The sequence below is a fragment of the Salvelinus namaycush genome, chromosome 9 (genome assembly GCF_016432855.1).
Source record: "Salvelinus namaycush isolate Seneca chromosome 9, SaNama_1.0, whole genome shotgun sequence".
Classification (NCBI taxonomy): Eukaryota; Metazoa; Chordata; class Actinopteri; order Salmoniformes; family Salmonidae; genus Salvelinus; species Salvelinus namaycush.
In genome coordinates, this window is record NC_052315.1 from 51,687,794 (window position 1) to 51,708,501 (window position 20,708).

Consider the following 20,708-nt stretch of genomic DNA (forward strand, 5'->3'; position numbering starts at 1 on the left):
CACTTTTGCCGTGATTCATTTTCATGCCAGCCAGCTAGGCTATATTCCTGTTATAAAGATGAGCAATGTGCTTAATATTAGGAAAGTTGAGAAATAAATATAGTAGGCCTAGCCTATAGAAAGCCGATGGGATCCTCCTCTTTTTAATAGAGGTCATCACTCTGTTTTCGCATGCAATTGCATAGCCTATAGAAATGTTGCGCAACATGAGCTCATGAGTGTTTGATTCGATTTTCGATTATATTTGCATTGATGTCAGAGTGATTAAAGGGACAATAGAGAGCTGAGTGCCAGGCAGTTAGCAAGTTTGGTACGCTACTAATGACCATGAGCAGCATCAGAGCTTGGAGAAGCCTAATTACCGTGACTAAACGGTCACGTGGAATTTGACTGCCTTCATGACTTGTAACCGCCGGTGTGGCGGGAATACAGTCACCGCAACAGCGCTACATGCAAATCCAACTCTCCAACTGTCATTGGATACTTGGTTAATTTAATGTACCTCCACCTGACATTGGATACTTGGTTAATGTAATGTACCTTTAACAGACATTGGATACTTGAATCCAAGACAATTAATTGTCCATGGGATGTTGTTGGAATTAATTAGCAACTTAATATACTGTATCCCTCGTTCACAGAGTCGCAATTAACTTCTCAGCGTCGTGTAGAGAAGCCCCCGAACAGCTTATATTTCACCGTCTCAGTCCCGAAAGAAGAAATACAGACATTCTTCATGCTAAACTTTATCTTGATCTTAGTTTTCCTCCCCTTAGAGATGAATACAATATGAAGAAAAACAAAAGGAAAGAGAAAAGACTGAAACCATTTTATTTTGTTGTCTTCAAGGAAACCCCCAGTTGATACTTGAAACCCTCTACATTGTGAGGGTCTACCTCGAGTATAGATGTTGTAAGACTGGATTTTCTGACAGCCAACAAGAACTTGGTCTCTTTGGCATTGCAATTAAGCTTCAAGCCTTGAAATATTATTGCACTGTGTGAATAAACAATGAAACCCCAATCTCAGGTGGATTTATGTTTGTAGTCTTCTTAGCTAAAGTACTACATTATTTATTTATAGTCGCTCGGATCAGAGCTAGTCTACCTGTCACACAGAAGGGCCATATGTGAGCTGATCTAGGATCAGTTGAGCTTTTTTTGTCATAAAGAAAAAGATAACATGGACACTGGGGACCTGATCCTAGATCACCATTCCTACTTTGAGACGCTTTATGAATAAAGGCCCAGATCAGATCTTACCTGTCAGACAGCAGGAAGGGGCAGATGTCAGGCACGGGAGGAGTGGTGGCTCGGAGCTTGGCCAGGGCCATGATATGTTCGAAGGTGATGTCTGTCTGCGTGCACATGTCCACCACGTCCACCACGCCCACTTCCTGAGTGGAGCCAACATGGCCGCCGCGGCTAGCAGTGTTCCTCCTGAGGACCTGCACCACAATGGGGTCCTTAGCAGAGCGGAACGCCTCCACTGCCTCGTCATGACTGGCCTTGGAGAGGTCCTTTCCATTCACCTGTACAGGACAGGAGATAATACAGTTCGAAATAAAGTTACTGTAAAGATACTGAAAGATAACAGTTACTGTAAAGTACTATGTGACTACTGTTGATGTAGGGCTTTTCCTTCGTGTAAAAAACAGGGGAAGTTAAAGTTACTGTAACACTGTTTACTGAATTCATGTAAAGACAAAAGCTACAAAGGACAGGAGAGGTTTGTCAGACACAGACACATTAGGCAGTTGGCTTGTCAGTTTTGTCATATGGTTAATCAGATAATACCTCACTATAAGCAGGGCGGTATTATACTAGAAGTGTTGTGTGTTATTTTAACATATTAGTAGATGACCAAAGCCATTGACTCATTGGTGTAAAGCCATGTCTAAGAGGATTTATGTCTATTAGTTTATTATGTGCGTCATGCCAATCTCATTTCAATATTTCACATAAGTAATAAGGGGAAACAAATAGGAAAACTGTTAGATGATGCCAGTGGTTATGAGTTAATGGGCTGCCTGCAGTATGTGAGGTCTTTCCTCTGAGTTTTATTTGTTACATTTTTATTTCACCTTTATTTAACCAGGTAGGCCAGTTGAGAACAAGTTCTCATTTACAACTGCGACCTGGCCGGGATAAAGCAAAGCAGTGTGACAAAAACAACAACACAGAGTTACACATGGGATCAAGAAACGTACGAACATACAAACGTCAATAACACAATAGAAAAATCTGTGCAAGTGAAGTAAGGAGGTAAGGCAATAAATAGGCCATAGTGGCGAAGTAATTACAATTTAGCAATTAACACTGGAGTGATAGATGTGCAGATGAGGATGTGCAAGTAGAAATACTGGTGTGCAAAAGAGCAGAAAAACAAAAACAAATATGGGGATGAGGTAGGTAGTTGGATGGGCTAATTACAGATGGGCTGTGTACAGCTGCAGCGATCGGTAAACTGCTCTGACAGCTGATGCTTAAAGTTAGTGAGGGAGATATAAGTCTCCAACTTCAGTGATTTTTGCAATTCGTTCCAGTCATTGGCAGCAGCGGAAGGAAAGGCGGCCAAAGCAGGTGTTGTCTTTGGGGATGACCAGTGAAATATACATGCTGGAGTCCGTGCTACGGGTGGGTGTTGCCAAGGTGACCAGTCTTTCCTTTATTTAACTAGGCAAGTCAATAAAGAACAAATTCTTCATTTTCAATGACAGCCTAGGAACAGTGGGTTAAACTGCTTTATTCAGGGGCAGAACAACAGATTTTTACCTTGTCAGGTCAGGGATTTGAACTTGCAACTTTCTGGTTACTAGTCCAACACTCTAACCACTAGGCTACCCTTCCGCACCAGTGAGCTGAGATAAGGCGGAGCTTTACCTAGCAAAGACATATAGATGACCTGGAGGCAGTGGGTTTGGCAATGAATATGTAGTGAGGGCCAACCAACGAGAGCACACAGGTCGCAGTGGCGGGTAGTATATGGGGCTTTGGTGACAAAACGGATGGCACTGTGATAGACTACATCCAGTTTGCTGAGTAGAGTGTTGAAGGCTATTTTGTAAATGACATCGCCGAAGTCAAGGATCGGTAGGATAGTCAGTTTTACGAGGGTATGTTTGGCAGCATGAGTGATGGAGGCTTTGTTGTGAAATAGGAAGCCGATTCTAGATTTAATTTTGGATTGGAGATGCTTAATGTGAGTCTGGAAGGAGCGTTTACAGTCTAACCAGACACCTAGGTATTTATAGTTGTCCACATATTCTAAGTCAGAACCGTCCAGAGTAGTGATGCTAGTCGGGCGGGCGGTTGCGGGCAACAACCGGTTGAAGAGCATGCGTTTTGTTTTGTTAGCAATTAAGAGCAGTTGGAGGCCACGGAAGGAGTGTTATATGGCATTGAAGCTCGTCTGGAGGTTTGTTAACACAGTGTCCAAAGAAGGGCTGAAGAGTTGCTGGGAATTGAGGGGGATCTTTTGGGAGTTGTGGAGATTTGTGGGTTAAAGCAGGTTTCGTTCAGTGGCCATAAACATGACATGAGAGGGACAGCACCTGGGTACCCCATGGCCACTCCCTGAGTCACTTGAACATGCGTGATGTCATGTTCCTAGAAACACAGTAGATACCCAACTAACATTCTTATGGTGCTGAGGGTGCAGGGTAAAGTTGCCCATCGAGGCTGATCTTGGGTCAGTTACGCATTTCCCCACTACACTGGTTTGGGTTAAGACTGATCCTATATCTGTACCTAGAGGAAACTTTACCCTGCAGCGGTGCTGAGACCATTGCAATACGACTAACAAGCTGATCACCACAACCACAGACATCTTATTGATTCCTAATAAACAAACTCAATAAAACAATGCGTACAAGAACAATAGGATGAGCTGCTGACATCAGTCAAGAGAAGACTTTGAGAAACAAGTGTTTGCGTAAAGCCCTCGGTTCCACACGTTGACGCTCCAGTGGTTCCACATCCCTGACTCTATGCGTCATCATGAGGCCTACCAAACAGAGCAAACTGTTTTCTGGCAGAGTGAAAAAAACGTTTACACTGCAGCTGGCATCTATGGAGAAAATCACTGGTTCATTTAGCCCAGTAATTGGACTGGAAAAGTAAGCATGCTGAAATACCTCAGAGAATGTATTTTGGTATAAGGCAGTAAACAGAGATTATAATTTAGATAGCCTCTCCCAAAACGGTACACGCAGCACAAATCTCCTGCAGTTGTAATCAAATTATGGCATTCAGTTGTAGCATTTTGCCTGCGGGGCAGACCGTTTATGGAACACGTTGGAATGAAACGATAAACTGGAGAAGTTTGAAAAGATAACTTTCTCATCTGCATTTTACAAGTCAGTAGAACACGCAACAGCACACCTCAGGCTCGCTACCAACGGTTTATCTTGATGTGCCACGTAGCGGACACTTCGATCCAAAGTGACTACAGCATCGTGGGTAACTGAACCCGCGACCTTGGTCATGCTCCTACTGCACCAACTGAGCTGCACAGAACCACAGTATGTCAGTGATACCTCCGTCTCTGATGTCTGCGTTCCCTCATCTCTCAGGACAGGTGTATCTGAGGGATCGTTCACCTTCCTTCCGTGATCAGGTCTTCTAAATCAGAGAATGCCCCCTTACAAAACACACACAACGTGTTTCCAGCCACAACCGGAGGCGATAAATAAAGTGGTCCGTTCCTCTGGTATCTGGAGTGACCTTTGTGTGATGTGACGTCGCATTAATCACCTGAGAGATAAACTGGGTCAACACATAGAGCTCCCGTGGAGCGGTACGGCGACTGTAGACGACTGTAGCGCTCGCTCTCCTCCTTCCCTCCATCCCTCCTCTCTCCTCTTCCCCCCAAAAATGTGCTTTTCTTTGTGGCCAGTCAGCAGTTGCTATATACTGCTACAGACCACATATAGTGTGCTAAAAAAACTAGGACTTTGAATAATTAGGCTATCCCATATAGTAGCTTATTTTGGTCTGAACCAAGTCTCTCTCTCTCTCTCTCTCTCTGTCTCTCTCTGCCTCTCTCTCTCGCTCTGTCTCTCTCTCTCGCTCTCTCTCTATCAGTCTGAGGAGCCTAGCTAACTAATCCTGGAACAGAACACAGCCTGAAGAAGGAAACAAAGGAGTTGTACCAGATAAATGAGGATGCCGATGGCATATGACAGTCCTGGAGAAAACTGATCACATTTCCATCCAACCAGCTCTCCCTTTGGTCTCTGGTCCAGTCTGTCCTGCCTGGGCTCTCGGCTGCATTCCAAATAGCACACTATTCCCTATATAGTGCAATACTTTTGACCAGAGCCCTATCGAAGCAGAGGAAACATGCGCACACACACACACACACACACACACACACACACACACACACACACACACACACACACACACACACACACACACACACACACGTCAACACCAGAGAGGAGAACGGAGGGATTTTCTCTTTAGTAGATTTTCACCAGGATGGTCCAGATGGAACAATTAATCTCCAATCAACAAACTGAATATTAACTAACTCAGGCTGTCCCACTGGGCACAGACATCAATTTTGGATTTACATTCGGTTAAGTTGTCAACTAACGTGAATTCAACATGAAATCAACAAAACATTTCACCGTGACATTGGATTTAGGTTAAAAGTTGGGTGAATTTTTTAAAATTCCATCACAGTTTTCTTCTGATTCAACATCACCACATTACATTTTTGTTATTGAAATGACGTGGCAACAACGTTGATTCAACCAGTTTTTGCACAGTGGCGTGTGTCAGTGTGCAAGTTCTATCTCCCGTTTATACTCACTGCCCTGGTTAGTGTGGATCTATCCATCTATTCAATTTGTAACTATAGCTAGATATTCATACAGCCTTTTATGATTTCATCAGACAGATTTGATCACAATTCAACTATCATAACCTCTACATTTACATTTGAGTCATTTAGCAGATGCTCTTATCCAGAGCGACTTACAGTTAAGCGCATTCATCTTGAGATAGCTAGGTGGGTCAACCTCTACTCTCCTGCGCGCACACAAAGCATGCAAATCCATATTCATTCACAAACACACACTGGTAAACAAAAGCTGTTCGCAAACAAATTATTTAACAGAACTGTAGTGTTGATAGTTTCAAACCGTAGCTCCAAGAAGTGCCACATGTCCACAACAGCTCCGTTCATTCACAAAGAGTCGATATGAATTATCGTTAGAAGCTGTAGCAACAGACAGCAATGTTGGTTCATAGCAATGACTGTATGCTTCCAAGACCATGGCAATTTGAAATGTCAATGGACTCGGAGAGAAAAAGGGGCACCGTGGGATGCAGGGATGGAGGGATTGAATGTATGGAGCGTGCCACATCTGTTTTGTGTTTGCAGACGGATACACAACAGTGTTTTCCTTCAAAGCCCACGAGAGGACGACCATCGCGTCTCACAACAAATGTAATGCACTGGAGTGAAATGGCAAGATGAAACCTGTTTTCTCTCTCGCTCTCTCTCTCTATTGACAAAGAGTGCTGAAAAAAAACGAAAATACTTCCTGTCCAACCGTAAAAGCAAACAATTACTTGGTTGGAATTTTATAGGTGTGATTTAGAGAAGCAAGATTTAGATCAAATCACTGCCATTTGTTGAAGACTTACACGTTTAAACAGATGTACGCCCCGTGGTTCTATGAAACGTAGTTGAAGGGGCAAGGTATCTCATCTCCCCTCATAGAGCTATCTAGAATCAAACCTCAGTTGAAGGTACAAGGGAGGGAGAGCACAGGCTTTGCCTCCTTAGTCGGCTCTGCTTCACTCGCAGCGTTTTGTCTCACAGACTCCCCGTCCATATCTTCACAAAGTCAATGTCCGCGCCCACTCTGAAATAGCATTAGCATAATAAAAAAAATCCCCGTCCAAAATCCGTCTCTTTAAGCTAGAGATTTCTGTTTCTCTGCACGGGCTGCGTCTCAATCCACCGCATCCGCTAATGCCGGCCTTCCGCATCTGCGCTGGAAGGTGGCGGAGCTACAGAGGTGTTTGTCAGAGCTTCCCTGAGCTTTCTTATACCTCACAGATATAGGAGAGACACTTCAAAACATACATCCTTTTGGTTTGTTTTTGGACTATCTGTTTTGCCGTGTATGAATGACTTACTCAATGTGTTGCTATGGGGTAATACCGCTAAGGCCAAATTCAATGTTTCATCAAATATCAAATATTTATTTGATACCTACTGTACAGGGGTTCCTAAAATGGAAAATCAAATAGCTCAATGTTCCATGGTATGACCATCTTAAAACAATTCCATATGTTAGCTTAGCAGACCCCCCCTCCAAAGGCTAAGTCTCTAGGGGACAGAGCAGACTGTACTGACAGACAGGTGGGGAAGCAGACAGGGCTTTATCCACTAAGATGTCAACTTCAGCCCTGTCTGATGCCTCTGTGTGTGTGTGTGTGTGTGTGTGTGTGTGTGTGTGTGTGTGTGTGTGTGTGTGTGTGTGTGTGTGTGTGTTGCTGTGTGCCAGAGTGTTTCAGTCAGTGGGAAACGGCAGCAGGCGTAAAGCTCCTCTCAGCTAGCATGGATTACTGACAGGGACTGGAGTGATTGATGTACTTCTGTTCTGTGAAAGGCAATAGCAGCTCGGGGCCATAGAGTCTAATATACTATTAGCTTTTTATGGTTTACAATAAACCACATACATAGTTGAACTGCCTCAGCGCCACACACTGTGTGTTAACGAAGTGTTTTTATTTGTAATTTAAGATAGTTTAGATGAGGTTCTCTTGTATATCGGATCACAAGCCGGTCCATTTCTAAAAGAACGTGTGATGAATTGAAAAGACTGCTTTCTTCTGCAGTAGATAGATAGAGCGCGTGTTATTTGCAATTATAGAGACTTTAAATGGCCTTTTATGCCTTTTGAATCACTGGCATGCAGGTAAAGGATTACCATTACTGGTATTGAATTGAAAAGACTAATTTCTTCAGGGCAGTAGATGCGTATCTCTGCTGTGAGATGTCTCCTCTATCGTACCGGTTCAGTTTGAGTGGCGGCCCTGTGGGCTTTATTAAGCATATGCAGGCACCCAGACAGACGGAGAGAGAGAGAGAGAGAGAGAGAGTAACATGTAGGTCATTCAGCCTCTGGAGCATAGCGCTTACAGCCGTTGATTACACGGCTGTTCCATCAACCCCCCGTGGGGACAGGTGAGACGGCCCCAGAGCGATAGGACAAGGCCAGCTGTGTGGAGACAGCAGATAAAGCTGGAGCTGTACGGTATGGAGGACGGAGGAGTTTACCCACCCGCCAGAGAAGATGAAGAGGGAAGATAAGGAGCCTTGGTCTGTACAGCTGTGCTCCATAGATATGGCTACTGCAACCACAGGACAGTGGCTTGAAGTCACGCATTGCTAATTGTGTGTGTGTGTGTGTGTGTGTGTGTGTGTGTGTGTGTGTGTGTGTGCGTGTGTGTGTGAACAGCATTACGTCAGCCACAGTTATCCCCAACTGGGCTAGACAACAATAGGATTCACAACACAATGAGGAGGGAGGGTACTCAGCCTCAGTGCTGCCAGCTACTGTGTGATGCTCCAAGTTCATTAATGAATAGCAAACGCACTGTCAACTGCCGTCTTTGAGCTATAATATGCAGGTGAAAAATGGAGCAATTGAGAAGTGGCATAAAATTCCCCCTCCTGTTTCCTCAGAGGTAATTCCCTATTGTGGCCTGTGATTGTCAAGTGAATGTGACTGCTGCCCTGCTCTCTACCCCATCTCGGCAAAGAAAGAAGTGTGTGTGTGTGTGTGTGTGTGTGTGTGTGTGTGTGTGTGTGTGTGTGTGTGTGTGTGCAGAAAAAGGCTGGGATTCCTAATCGCCATGCCAAAATGTCTCATTTCAATAATAAGTGTCAGAGTAAAACAGAAGCAGCGGTTCACTACAGTTAAGACGTTATGACTGCATAACCGAGAGAGAGAGAGAGAGAGAGAGAGAGAGAGAGAGAGAGAGAGAGAGAGAGAGAGAGAGAGAGAGAGAGAGAGAGAGAGAGAGAGAGAGAGAGAGAGAGAGAGAGAGAGAGAGAGAGAGAGAGAGAGAGAGAGAGAGAGAGAGAGAGAGAGAGAGAGAGAGAGAGAGAGAGAGAGAGAGAGAGAGAGAGACTCTATGAGCGATTCCCCAAGCTACGACTCTAACCACTATCCTTGCTGCTCCAGTGACATGGAACTGCAGTAAAAAAAGACCAGCAGCCCACTGGGGAAATCTGACAATCCACCCCAACAGCTCAACATGAACCAACTAACATCCCTCCTTTAACCCTTCGCCTACAGTAAGTCCCAAACGGCACCCTATTCCCTAAATAGTGCACCCTATTCCCCATATAGTGGGCCCTGGTCAAAAGTAGTGCACTATATGGGGAATAGGGTTCTATTTGGGAGTCGACCAACATAAAACACACTGCATAAGGGACTCCCGGGCTGTGTTTCACATTAAAATAACTACTCACTTGGTCTTTCTGTCTGGAGTTTTATGTCAAGTGTTTTATGTTTTATGTCAAATGAGTTTTATCAAATGTTTCATAATGTTATGAAACATTTGATCAATTCCACCTATTTTCTCTCTCTAAACTCAGCCTCGTAACCGATAGAGTGATGCTCACTTTGTTGCATGGCACCCTCGCACCCTAAATCCCCATATCTGTTGTCCACTTGCACTGTGATCCATGGAAGGCCTTAAATAGATTCTTCGGTACTTTTGAATACGTTTTAGCCGGTAGTTCTGAAAGTAGCGCTAACGGGTCAAAAGTGGCCGCCGGAAATTGCGTCACTCGTGTGCGCCCTTTCATTGCTCTCCCTCGTTCTCTCGCTCGGGCCGCGTGTGCATCTCGCTAGCTTTCACTCAGATGGCGAGGGGCTGAACCTCACTGTCTTTCCCCCCGAGAAAACGGCGCTGCACAGCTTCCAGTAAACAGTCACTTTTTAAACGAGTGATTTCGTGGCTAATTGAGGTACAACAGTAATTCTGCTCATGGATTATGCATGTATGAACTACACATTGACACGTCCAACCAAAAGTGAGAGGTTTAAGAAAGACTTACTAGTCGCCAGAGTTCCGGCGCATGTCTTTTAGCAAGTGTTTTGTCGCAGGACTCCCTATGCAAAGATAACTATTACAAAGCGTGGCAATCTATTCCAGCCCTGACCTACGTTCAATTTCAAAGACGTTACACTTAACAATAGGCAAAGACAGCCCCTTGAATTTGAATGGATTGTGCAATGATCTTTATGAAGAAACCATCCACAACAACCAGCCGTTATCTCTCCTCTGCTCCAGGCTGGGGGTGATGGAGGGAGGCCCTCTGCTAGTCTCTGGCAGGCTGCTTCGGGGTCATTTCTGCTGGGTTAATGTAATACAGAGAGCCTGAAGAGCACCAACCTCCGGGTCTGGATAGATAAGCATCCTACCCAAGAAGAATCACATGTAATCAAACACATACAGTGGCCACACAGTACGCAGGCACACACAGCTGAGTTAACAGTATGTCATGCATAGGAAAGATCGTTAAGCATTGAGAACACATTTTTTCAATTATTGTCCACATAGGTGTAACTGGATATTGTATTGTTGCTTGGGCTTAACGCTTCTGAGGTGCATCTGAAGCACAAAGTCTCCATCCCAAATGGCACCCTATTCCCTACATATGGGCCCTGGTCAATGGGCCCTGGTCAAAAGTAGTGCACTATATAGGGAATAGGGTGCCAATTGGGATGCAGACATAATATCTCCCATGTTCAGCAGCTTATTGCCACTTTAGCATGAAATTAGATCAATAAACTATTTAATCTTCATCACTAACAGATTACCGGCAACTACGAGGAGCATAATCACACTATATCCTATTTCGGCTGAGTTATGAATTCCTACTGCTGTGGATCCCAAACAGTGTGTCTGTGGAGAGCGTGTGTGTGTGTACGTTAGTCAGCTTTCTCAAGGTTAATGACACACGTACAGTATGTAGATAGTGCTAAAATTATTTAGAGATGCATAGTTAACTTCTCTGCTTTAAATGCCATGTCTTACCATCTTCAAATTTGTTTTAATCTAAAAGATAGTGAGGATGTCAAATTACAGAGAATTACACCACTTGCCTAAATGACTAAATAATGGCTATACAGCCTCCTTGGTGATGAGTGATAATGGCTGTGGCTATATGTTGTACAAATCAGCAAAACGGCCAGGCAGCTCGGTGTAGAAAGATGTAAGGAAGTAATGGTGCCACCCATTTGCTGACTGGGTAAAACTAGGAGGAGAGGGTACTGTCATGGAACACCTCTTCCCTTCATGCTGCATCTTCGAAGAGAGGAGGGAGGAGAGAAGAGAGGAGGGAGGAGAGAAGAGAGGAGGGAGGAGAAAAGAGAGGAGGGAGCAGAGAAGAGAGGAGGGAGTATAAAAGAGAGGAGTGGCCTGTGCAGTAAATTGTTGTTGTCCTATGTTGCTGTAGCAAAAGATGGCACCAAAATGTTTGTGTTCAATTCTGAGCTACTGCCCAGAAACTCTCTTCTCTCTCCAACACTGAATGGAGATTTAGGCTATAGTCCCAGAGCTGTGTTTGTACAGTATAAGGCACAGTTAACAATTGGCACCAACATGTTTCCGTTCAAATCTGTATCGTTTCCCAGTAAACTCTCTCCCCTTTCCGACACACTTGAGTGAAGACAATGTTTGGATAGCATACAGACAGGCAGCAGACAGACAGCACCTGCTGTGGCACGGGATGCCAATCCCATGTACTGTATGTCTTGTTCAGAAACCAACCAGGTAGGATTTGAAAGCTTCCTTCCTCAATATTATTAATATGCACTTCCTTCCTTCTTGGCACTTAAAGCAGCGCATCACAACACACTGGAGGCAATTAGCATGGGATGAGCAGTATTTACATAATGCCAGACGCCACGACGCAATGCAGCTCATAACAATGTCTCGTCCGACTCCTCGCCAGCCCCACCACACACACAGACACATCCCATCCCCTCGTCTCTGTTGTTGTCACATAGTTGCCACTGCAGCCCACCACTCATCAAGGAACGGGGGAGTGGGGGGAAGGGGGGTAATGAGGAAGGGGGTCATAAGGGTGACACGTGAGTTTTAAGATTCAACATAATAAACGGGGGGAGTTTGACGGGTCACTCAGGACCCCTGCAGTTGCCCATTGATCTGCCTGTTAGGTGGGTAATTGGGAGCTGTGTGAAGCAGAGAGCTAAGGGACTCTGTCTTCATGGTAGAACCAAAGAGGAGAGAGAGAGAGAGAGGGAGAAAGAGAGAGAGAGAAATACAACAAAGTAAAAAAGAAAGAAAGAAAGAAAGAAAGAGAAAGAAAGAAAGGAGAGATCAACTTTGTTTCCAATCCTCGTCCACCTGCTGAAAAATTAAGTATTCTCACGATACCGATCTCTCTTCACGACATGCAATTGTGGTCATCCTGTGCTTCAGGCTGCTGTTTTAACCCCTTTCTACACATAGTGCAATTAGTGTCCCCTTACAATGTCAATGTCAACAACCACGATAGACATGACAAGAGGAAAGAGCAGTGAAGACCAGATTGCCCTGAGGACTGAGGGTTAGAGGGTTCTGATACCCCATTCACAGGCAGTCCAGGCATGACCAAACCAATCAAATGTTATTGGTCACATACACATGGTTAGCAGATGTTACTGCGAAATGCTTGTGCTTCTAGTTCCGACAGTGCAGCAATATCTAACATGTAATCTAACAATTCCACGACAACTACCTAATCCACACAAATCTAAGTAAAGGAATGGAATAAGAATATATACATATAAATATATGGATGAGCAATGACAGAGCGGCATAGGCAGGATGCAATAGATGGTATAAAATAGAGTATATACTGTACATATGAGATGAGGAATGCAAGATATGTAAACATTATTAAAGTGGCATTATTAATGTGACTAGTGATCCATTTATTAAAGTCGGACGTAGTCTAGTGGTTAGAGTGTTGGGCCAGTAACCGAGAGGTCCACTTGAATCCCCGAGCTGAGAAGGTAAAAATCTGTCTTTCTGCCCCTGAACAAGGCAGTTCCCCGATATACCGTCATTGTAAATAAGAATTTGTTCTTAACTGACTTGCCTAGTTAAATAAAGTAAAGTAAAAAACAAAGTAAAGTAAATAAAGTAAAAACTTTTTTTATGATTTCAAGTCTGTTTGTAGGCAGCAGCCTCTCTGTGTTAGTGATGGCTGTTTAACAGTCTGATGGCCTTGAGATAGAAGCTGTTTTTCAGTCTCTCGGTCCCAGCTTTGATGCACCTGTACTGACCTCGCCTTCTGGATGGTAGCGGGGTGAACAGGCAGTGGCTCGGGTGGTTGTTCTCCTTGATGACCCTGTGTGTATGTGTGTGTGTACCAGCGCTCTAAACTCATCTCCTGATCTTAATTCAGGGCCAGGCGATGACTGAAGGAGGGAGGGAGAGGAGGTGGAGTGTGTGACAGGAAAACCATCTTGGTCTGATATAGTGTCAGAGTGCCAGAGCAAAGAAGACTCTCACTTGTTCATTGAGTAAATAAGAGGATATAGGGACTGAACTACTGTCCCGGTCCAAACGCATCTTCCTCCACTTTTCAATAGCTGCAATGGGGAGTTGAAAGAGTCCCAGAATGTCAATAGTGAGTCGGGGATGGTCGATACCTGTATTTGGTAATCTGATTTTAAATTTGAAAATGTAGTTAATGAAGCCCATTAAACTTGATGTGAAGAAACCAGCATGTTGCAGAGCCACTTTACTTCCAAACGACGGAATCAAAGGAGTGAACAAGATCAATGATCAAGCGTCCAACTCCCAATGAATAGTCGAGCTGTTCACAATTAGGACGGCATTTACAATGAGACAATGATGGAGTCCCCTGTGATAATCTTTAACATGCACAGACTGGGGAACACATTGCAATGAACACGATTTAAAAAGGGGGGGCATTATCTCTGAAGAATGATCACAAATGTAATCAATCTTCTTCACAGGCAGATTCCCTTTGCTTTTGTTCGTTCTCTGCATAGTGAAGAGAGTTAGGGTGGAGATGGAGTCAGGCAAAATCTGTGTCTTTCTCTAAAGTCACTCCAGTCTAATCCCCTTTTCCTTTCCTTAGCTCTATACTCATCCCTCTCTCCTCTCCTCCCCACTCACATCTTCTCTCTTCTCCTCCTACCCTCATCTCACCGCTGTCCTCTTCAGGTTACCCAGTCAATGAAACAAAGGGAGTGCAGAAAAGATTGGATCTGATTCACGGGCTCGGAGATGCATCTCTTGCTGGGTTTAAATGTTGCTGATTGCACAGTGGAAACACAGGAAACAGAACTAATACTCATTGACGCTGAGGTAGACATTAATCCTGTAACTACACTACTGTTCCTGTTGGAGGGAGAAAGGGAAGGCCAGACGAGGATCAGTTACTTCTCAGACGTGTTTCTTTTCAATGAGTAAAGAGAAATACTCTCTGGTAGTGACATGCATTTTCCTCTATATTGTAACACTTAAAGTGGCACTCCAGTCTCCTGTTCACCTCATTTGGTGGTGAGGGAATGCAATACCTCCTTCACACTGATCCTCAACACGGGGGACCCATGAGGCGTTGTGGTCAGCCCCGTCCTGTACTCCCTGTTCACCCACGACTGCGTGGCCACGCACAACTCCAACTCAATCATCAAGTTTGCTGATGACAGGACAGTGGTAGGCCCGATTACCAACAACGACGAGACAGCCTACAGGGAGGAGGTCAGAGCCCTGGTGGAGTGGTGCCAGGAAAATAACCTCTCCCTCAACGTCACCAAACCGAAGGAACTGATCGTGGACTACAGGAGACAGAAGAAGGAGCACGACATCCTCATCAATGGGGCTGCGGTGGATAGGGTGGACCGCAAGTCACTTCAGAGGGTAGTGCGTACGGCCCAGTACATCACCGGGGCCAAGCTTCCTGCCATCCAGGACCTCTTTACCAAGCGGTGTCAGAGGAATGCCCTAAAAATTGTCAAAGACTCCAGCCACCCTGGTCATAGACTGTTCTCTCTGCTACCGCACGGCAAGCGGTACCGGAGTGCCAAGTCTAAGTCCAAGAGGCTTCTAAACAGCTTCTACCCCCAAGCCATAAGACTCCTGAACATCTAATGAAATGGCTACCCAGACTATTTGCATTGCCCCCCCCCCTCTTCTACTCTGCTGCTACTCTCTGTTATTATCTATGCATAGTCACTTTAATAACTCTACCTACATGTACATATTACATCAATTACCTTGACACCGGTGCCTCCGCACATTGACTCTGTACCGGTACCCCCTGTATATAGCCCCGCTATTGTTATTTACTGCTGCTCTTTAATTATTTGTTATTCTTATCTCTTACTTTTTTGGTGGTATTTTCTTAGAACTGCATTGTTGGTTTAAGGGCTTGTAAGTAAGCATTTCACTGTAAAGGTCTACACCTGTTGTGTTCGGCGCATGTGACAAATACAATTTGATTTGATTTGATTTGAAACGCTCGGCGTGCACATCACCGAGGACCCTAAATGATCTCGCCACACCGACACCGTAGTGAAGAAGGCACAAAAGCACCTCTACAAACGTAGGCGGCTGAAGAAATTCGTCACGGCCCCTAAGCCCCTTACAAACTTCGACAGAAGCACTATTGAGATCATTCTGTCGGGATGCATCACCGCCTGGTACGCCAACTGCATCGCCCCTCAACGGCATGGCTCTCCAGAGGGTGGTGCGGTCAGCCCATCACCGGGGTTACCCTGCCTGCCCTCCAGGACATGTACAGCACTCGGTGTCAAAGGAAAGCCAGGAAGATCATTAAGGACCTCAGTCACCCAGGCAACAGACTGTTTACTCGGGAACCATCTAGCAGACGGAGTCAGCACCGGTGCATCAGTGCCAAGATGGAGAGACTAAAAAACTGCTTCTATTACAGCCATCACTAGCCATCGACCAGGTGATGCAGACTGACTCACACAAACACACGCACACACACCTAAAACTAACAAACAAACTCTCACACACACAATCCTTTGCCTAGATAACCCTGACAGGTGTGGCATATCAAGAAGCTGATAAAAAAAAGCATGATCATTACACAGGTGCACCTTGTGCTGGGGACAATAAAAGGCCACTCTAAAATGTGCAGTTTTGTCACACAACACAAAGCCTCGGATGTCTCAAGTTTTGAGGGAGCATGCAATTGGCATGCTGACTGCAGGAATGTCCACCAGACCTGTTGCCAGAGAATTTAATGTTAATTTCTCTACCATAAGCCGCCTCCAACATCGTTTTGGCGAATTTGGCAGTACGTCCAACCAGCCTCACAACTGCAGACAACGCGTAACCACGCCAGCTTAGGACCTCCACATCTGGCTTCTTTACCTGCGGGATCGTCTGAGACCAGCCACCGGACAACTGACGAAACTGTGGGTTTGCACAACTGAATTATTGCACAAACTGTCAGAAACCGTCTCGAGGAAGAAAGGAGACATCAATTTTGTTTCCAATCCTCGTCCACCTGCTGAAACTTGAAAAAATAAGTATTCTCACGATACCGATCTCTATACGTCGCGATATACAGTACATACAGCATGCACTTGTGGTCGTCTTGTGCACCAGGCTGCTGTTTTAACACCCTTTAGAACCAATAGCGGCTGTCAATGGCTTTTCTTTAAATTACTATGGTGGCCGTGAACGGCCTTGTTTTTATGAATAATATCTGTGTCAATATTGCAAAATGAACTTCCTAACAACCTGTTCTGATATGCGGGTGGCTGTTGTCATCAACCAGAAACCGGAAACAGGGTGTGCTGTCACGTAACTTTTCAAAGTTGTTTTAACTTCATTACTCAAAAGGACAGCACCGGAGCAGACACGACTTTTCACTGTGAAGAGGCGTTTATCTATGTTGGTTGGGGATACGGATTCGCACAAGTCCTTGCACTTTGAAAAGCGACGATGTTTCGGTGAGTGAAATAAGTCAACAGCAGATATATGTTTGGTGTTGTCGATGTTTGATGCTGTGAAACTTGGGGAATAGCTCACAGATGAGCAAGTCCTGTCATGTCATGATAACTTGGTCGGTACAGGTGAGCACGTCAGCGGTGGAGCTCGAATGATTGCTCTCTGTCTCATAGGAATAGTTGCAGTGTTTAGCTGTATATAGTCAGCAAACTAGTTGGTCGTTTTGTCTTATTTCTACCGATATAATTCATATGGAAACAGCCCAAGCGTCTTGCTATAGCTAGCTAGCAAACTAGTTAGTCAGTCAGGCAAGAAAATGTGTGTGTAGCGATACATTTGGGCCGCGCTCAAGAAGCATCAACCTCAGCTGTCACTTTCACTAGCTAGCCATAAAGACAACAAGCTAACTAGCCACTGAAATGAAGACTAGAGTAATTGGTGTTTATCTGTTGGGCGTAGGTTATGGTTTGTCATGTTTGCTAGGTGCAGATATTCATAGGCTAGGGTAGTAGATGGAGCTCATATGATGAGTTGGATATTTGTTTACATAGCCAGCTAACAAGTTGCTTGTTTTGTCCCGTTTCTACCGATGCAATTCATTTGGAACCTGTTACAGCTTCGTAACTAATCAGCTAACATTGGTGAACTCTGTAATTAGTCTGTCAGGCAAGAAAGCAAGAGTTGATTGGAGGAAAGAGAGTGTGTGTGTGTGTGTGTGTGTGTGTGTGTGTGTGTGTGTGTGTGTGTGTGTGTGTGTGTGTGTGTGTGTGTGTGTGTGTGTGTGTGTGTGTGTGTGTGGAATGGGAGGCGTGTAACTGTATCACACAATGTATTATGGAAACCTGTTATTAGGAAGAGCGTATGTGTATGGTTGAGAAAAAGAAAGAAAGAGAGAGGCCGTGTGAAAGGGAGAGAGAGAGAGAGATTATGTTCCTTGTATCCTATTTGTTGCTCCTCTCCCTCTGTTACTCTGTTCCACTCGGTCAGGGAAAGTGAAGGAAGTGATGTGGAGAGTCAGGGCTCAGCAGCAAAAAGCAGGGAGGAAGAGGAGTTAGAGATGATTGGAGGGATGAAGATGAGGAGGGAGGAGTGGAGCGAGAGGAAAGTGGAGGAAGAGGAGAGTGAAGAGGAGGGAGAGAGGAAGAGGAGAGTGAATGAGAGGAGAGTAGAGGGGAAGAGGAGAGGGAAGAGGAGGAGAGTGGAGGGAGAGGAACATGTCGAGGAGGAGGAAGCAGAGGGAGAAGAGGAAGCAGAGAAAGAGGAGGATGAAGAGAGAGGGGAAGAGGGAGAGCACACCCGAGAGGGGAGCCTACGTTTCCATGGCATGTGTCTGCCCTAAGTCCCACCATTCACCCGTGTACCACACAGCCTGGACCTAAAGTTACTGTGGCAGGGGTTTTGGAGTTGTTTTGAAAAGTGGTTGGAACTTATATCTGTTCCAGATCTTGTAATGGATTACAACAAGGAAATGGGCAGGGTTGGCCATCCGGACCAGCTGAGGAGCTATTATAATGTTGGACACACAGGCAGAAAATGGTGGAAGTAAGTGTTTTGGGGGATGCTCAACAATTCCATCATAAATGCGTACATTGCGTGAGAGGACCCTGCAAAGGCCCCTTCCCAGAAACTGCAGGCTCTGGTCCCCGAAGGCATTCAAAATGCAGCTTGTGCATTCGCTTTGTGATATATCTACAGTGGCAGGAAGAGGGGAGCCAGGAGTGTGGCACCAGGGTGTGTGGACCGAGTTGTAACTCATTTGAAAGTAGGTGAAGTTTGAAGGGCGCAAGAGGGGGTGTGTGGTGTGCATCCGGAGTGGGAGATGTGTAGGAACCTCCTTTGGTTGCTCTACATTTTCTCTGCCACTTTGCACTAAAGTGACAGTGTGAAATATGAATTTGTCCTACAAATCTTTTATTGTATCTGAACAGTTGTGTTTTGTATCTTCTTTATCTGTCTCTATCTAATACTTGTTGCATCCAATGAATACTTTCTGAATATTGTCCTCGGGTCACATTTGGGATATTTGAGGTTGTGCTCTAAAACGAAGTTAACTTGTAATTGTCATTTGTTCTTTGTTTTTGAGCTATGTCTGTATGTTTGAAATGTCTGCGAAAATTTGCTATATCTTGAAAATTCTCAGTAATCTACAGCAGCATTCTAGAATTCAATTGGGGTCTAAAGGGTGAACCTCTTTCTACACATCCACCAAGTGCAATTAGTGCCACCTCACAATGTCAACAACCACAATAGACATGACAAAAGGAAAGATCAGTAACTGATAGCCAACTGACAGCCAACAGCCCTGGTCAATCCTGCCCAAGCCATAGAGAACAATAGGCCATGATACTGATGGTAGCCCAGCTGCTAGAGGGTTCTGATACCCCATTCACAGGCAGTCCAGGCATGGCCCTGTGTGTATGTGTATGTCCCAGTGCTCAAAACTCATCTCCTGATCTTAATTTAGGGCCAGGTAATGACTGAAGGAGGGATGGAGAGGAAGTGGAGTGTGTGACAGGAAAATCGTCTTGGTCTGTTTTCGTGTCAGAGTGCCAGAGCAAAGAAGACTCTCACTTGTTCAATGTGTAAATAACAAGTTAGACACTACAGAGCAGTGGCGACCCGTCATTCAGGGTTCTGAATTGGTGTACAGGGAGAAAACTGTAAGAACGGCCCATGTTCTAAATTCTGTCGTTGTACATTTCAAAAGTCCTAAACAAATAGTTATATTGACTACGTCCGTTCTTGCACGCTCATTAATGTCTTAATCGAAATTTACGGATTGCCTCATCTGCTGGTCGTCCCCTTATGCCATAGTTTGCACATCTCAATTGTCAGTAGAAACCACATTTGTTTGAGGTTGAATGAACTGTTTCGCTGCCAGACAAGGCTCCGCTGATAACCAGGTGTAGCAGTGGTGAGGATTCACTCCATGGTGCTGAAAAGGAAGCTCTGCTGATGGGACAGCTTTATGTAGGACCTAACAGTTTGTGAGCACCATTTGTCACCATTATAGCGCACTTAATGTATTGTTTAGTGTTGTGTTGTGTAGTGGCTTTGCTGGCATGCATCTAAAAAAAATGTTGGGTGGTTTGCCCCAACAAGATTTACATGCTAAAATCACCACTGCTCCAGAGCAAAGGCTGAGGTGGATATAGGGACTGAACTACTGTCCCGGTCCAAACGCATCTTCCTCCACTTTTCAATAGATGCAATGGGGAGTTGAAAGAGTCCCAGAATGTCAATAGTGAGTCGGGGATGGTCGATACCTGTATTTGGTAATCTGATTATAAATTTGAAGATGTAGTTAATGAAGCCCATTAAACTTGATGTGAAGAAACCAGCATGTTGCAGAGCCACTTTACTTCCAAACGACGGAATCAAAGGAGTGAACAAGATCAATGATCAAGCGTCCAACTCCCAATGAATAGTCGAGCTGTTCACAATTAGGACGGCATTTACAATGAGACAATGATGGAGTCCCCTGTGATAATCTTTAACATGCACAGACTGGGGAACACATTGCAATGAACACGATTTAAAAAGAGGGGACATTATCTCTGAAGAATGATCACAAATGTAATCAATCTTCTTCACAGACAGATTCCCTTTGCTTTTGTTCGTTCTCTGCATAGTGAAGAGAGTTAGGGTGGAGATGGAGTCAGGCAAAATCTGTGTCTTTCTCTAAAGTCACTCCAGTCT

General features: G+C 44.8%; 1 protein-coding gene across 1 annotated transcript in view; it reads right to left on the minus strand.

Annotated features, from left to right (window-relative positions):
- Positions 1 to 20,708, minus strand: part of LOC120053538 (PDZ domain-containing RING finger protein 4-like) — a 120,771-nt gene that overhangs the window by 57,236 nt on the left and 42,827 nt on the right. The window contains exon 2 of the mRNA XM_039000672.1: positions 1,263 to 1,531. Coding sequence (XP_038856600.1) covers positions 1,263 to 1,531 — 269 coding nt within the window. The remainder of the gene's footprint in view (positions 1 to 1,262; positions 1,532 to 20,708) is intronic.